The 3,331-nt window shown below is 48.2% G+C and overlaps 1 protein-coding gene across 1 annotated transcript; it reads left to right on the top strand.

The window, feature by feature from the left end:
* The first annotated feature begins 47 nt into the window (after positions 1-47).
* On the top strand, positions 48-2,966 carry TEX37 (testis expressed 37). Its single transcript, XM_008700109.1, has 3 exons — positions 48-74; positions 807-899; positions 2,538-2,966. Exons 1-3 carry the CDS (start codon positions 48-50, stop codon positions 2,964-2,966), a joined length of 549 nt encoding a protein of 182 aa, XP_008698331.1.
* Positions 2,967-3,331: the final 365 nt, after the last annotated feature.

Here is a 3,331-nt window from a genome sequence, read left to right as displayed (position 1 = left end):
TGGCGGAAGTAGGGCTAACCAACTTGTTTGCACCTAGGTTGGCTGCTATGGCAGGTGTGGTGTACCCCGGACAGGTGAGTGTTGTGGGTTTCCGTGGCCTGTGACCACCTCAAGGTTGAGCAGCTTTAGCAAACAGGCCCAGGCGCCTTGGGGCTTCTTCTGGTCGTCATTCTGGAATGGGGTGTGTGTGTGTGTGTGTGTGTGTGTGTGTGTGTGTGTTTAAAAGGCGGAGGAAAGTAAGGATATACAATTTTCTGGGGGTTCATTTATTTATTAAGCATGCATTTATTAGGCACCCTTGGTGTGTCAGGCTCTGTGCTGGGCTTCAAGGCTGCAGAGATGCCAAAGATTAGGTCCTAATCTAGTATATTTCATTAAATCAATTACAATCGCCCTGATAAGTGCTGTAATGAGGGATGTTAAATGCGCTATGAAAGCAGGGGAGAAGGAGTTTAATTGGGGGGAGATGAGGAATCAAAGGGTGGGATAGCTGTGTTGGGGGAGAAATTTAACCTGGGTTTTGGAGCATGCATAGGAGTTTGTCAGTCCATGAGGAGTACCACTAGTGTTTCCAGCAGGAGATAAGGGAAAAGTGGAGTGTAGTGAGGCTGGAGTGCAGAAGGCATGGAGGGGAGCCAAGAGGGGCGAGATGGCAAAGGTCAGTAGAAGCCAGGTCAGGAGGGGCTCCGAATGCCAGGCCCAAAATTTGGTCTTGGTTCTATGGACAATGAGAAGCCGCCGAATGCTTTTAGGTGGAAGAATGGCAAGATGAGATCTCTTGTTTTGTCATCTCCCTTGCCCTTCAGGCCCCTGTGGATTTAGACATATACAAAAGTTCCTACATGGCTGACTATCAACACTACGGGAAGCACAAATACTCCAGAGTCACACCACAAGAGGTAAGAAGCTACTCAGTCTTGTCTTCTGCTCGGTGGCCCACCGAAATCATCTCTACTTCCTTTTATTATGCGTGGTATTGGGGGCACTTATTGAGAACAGAATCTGATGCCGGGCGATCTAAAAAAGTCTTTTACGCGTGTGCTTTGCGTGTATGTTTTAAAACGTACATCAACCCTAAGTCATGCACATGAGAGTGTAAATGATACACACTCACAGTTTAAATAACATTCACAAAACAAACACCAGTGTACCCGGCATCAGCCAGCTGAATGCAGACACAGCACATTAGAAGTACCCTAGAGCCCCCAGGGGGCCCCTCCTGCTCCCAGCCCTCCTCCCACCTCCAGAGGGAGCCGCTACTCTGAATTTTGGGTTAATCATTGTCTTGTGTGTCTTTTAAAAAATAGTTTTACTGTGTATGTGTGTATCCCGCTAAACAAACTGTTGAGGTTTGCCTTTTTGAGCTCTGTTATACATTGGATCATATTATTTGTACTCTTCTGTGACTTTTACTTTTTGCTGAATATTATGTTGTTTATAATATATTATGCACTTTCTGCTGTGTCGTATTACGTTGTATGAATGTGCCATCTTATATTTGTCCCCTCTCCTGTTGGACATCTGGGTTTTTACTTTCTGGTACTCCTCCCAACGCCCCGTGCTGCAATGTGGATTACACAGCCTAAGGCGCAGGGTCGGCTGCCGTGGGAGGGAAATCGCTTGCCCTGGGGAACATCACTATTTGCAAAGTGGCTGTGTCACCGGAGCGGGGGACAGTGCATTCTGTGGCTCTCCAACCTTGCCATCAACTTGGTATTGAAAGACTTTCCGATTTTGGCTAGTTTGGTGGGTGTGGAATAATATCTTCTTGTGCTCATAATTTTCATTTCCCTGTTTTTTAATGAGGTTCAGCATCTTTTCCTATGTTCATGGAGATTTATTACCCCGTGAGATGTCTGTCACATCTTTTGCCTGTGTTTTTGTGGGGATGCTTGTCTTTTTCTTCTTAATTTGTAGGAGTTCTGTAAATATCCTAGACGCGTTTCATTTGTCAGTTACAGAAATGGCAACACTCTTCACAGGCTGTGGTTTGTCTTTTCCCTCCCTTTCAGTGACTAGAAATTCTTACTTTAATATAGTCGGATGTACCAGTCTTTCCCTTTATCATTTGCCCTTTTCCAATCTTGTTCAAGAAATCCTTTCCTGTCTCCAGGTAACTCCACTAAAAATAAGAAGAAATTCTGTACAAAGACGGAACAATTTCTGGGATATAGTACTTGGAGAAAAATGCAGAGTGGGATTATAATGGGCATCAGTTGCATACAAGCCAGGGGGTGTAACGCTTCATTATATGTTTATACGAGCATAAACTGTATCTAGAAAGATAGAAAAAACACTTCAGCGGGTGCCTCTGGACATGGGAACCAAGGGAGGAGGAAGGGTGGGAAAGAGACTGACTTTCACTAGAAACCCTTTTCTATTATTTCAGTATTTCCCTGGGTCGGATATATCACCATTCAAAAACCAATTTAAATTTTTTTAACTAAAGAGACATGTGCTCTGTCTTGGATGAGGCCCAGAAAGCGCCGTCTTTCACTTCTCTCAGCCGTCCATTCCTGTGTGACTTATTTCCACAGCAAGCGAAGCTGGATGCCCAACTCCGGGACAAAGAGTTTTATAGGGTCGTCCCCAGCTCCAAGCCCAAGCTAGAGGACGGATACCCCGCCTTCAGAAAACTCCACGTGACCGCCAAAGACCTGGGACAGCCCGGCTTCTTCCCCCCGCAGGACCAGGACCGTGTGGCCGCAGCGGAGGACGAATGCAGGTTCACCAGTATCTGCCGTTCAGTGTACCCCGTTTCCCACCCCCTGTACCTGGCCCAGGGTGTCCCCACCCGGGTCCGCCAGAGTGCCGGCTTTCCGTGCCTCCTGGAGCCCGAGCTGCAGCCCACGCCCGAGGAGGGCAAGGGCTACTTTCTACTGCCTGGCTGCCTCTGTCCGCATCACCATGAAGTCAAGTTCCCCATCTTGAACCGATGGGGGCCCTTGATGCCATTTTACCAGTAGGAAGGGTGAGAGCGCCTTCAGGGGGGCTGGGCACATCCTCCCTCTCGCAAGGAGTCCCCGCAGGCACTTGGAGAACGGACAGGAGGACTGAAAATAAAACCCTGGAAAGACGTTCCAGCAGCACTGGGGGTGCTTGTTCGACCTTGTTCCCCATCCTGTCCCGGGACAGCGCCCGCACCCTCGCACCACCTGCGGACGCGAGGGGGGAGCGGGGAAACTCGTGTGTATGGAGGCTGGAATGCGTGTGATGTCTCACGACAAGGAAGAATCCTGCTGGAAAGATTCTTGTTGTTTTAGGCATTTACTTACAAAATGGGAACAATCTCGTTTCCCGTAGTTGTCCGACGTTGAGTGTGACTGCAAAA

Source organism: Ursus maritimus, unplaced genomic scaffold (assembly GCF_017311325.1).
Source record: "Ursus maritimus isolate PB19 unplaced genomic scaffold, ASM1731132v1 scaffold_6, whole genome shotgun sequence".
Taxonomy (NCBI): domain Eukaryota; kingdom Metazoa; phylum Chordata; class Mammalia; order Carnivora; family Ursidae; genus Ursus; species Ursus maritimus.
This window is presented reverse-complemented; position numbering and strand designations above follow the sequence as displayed.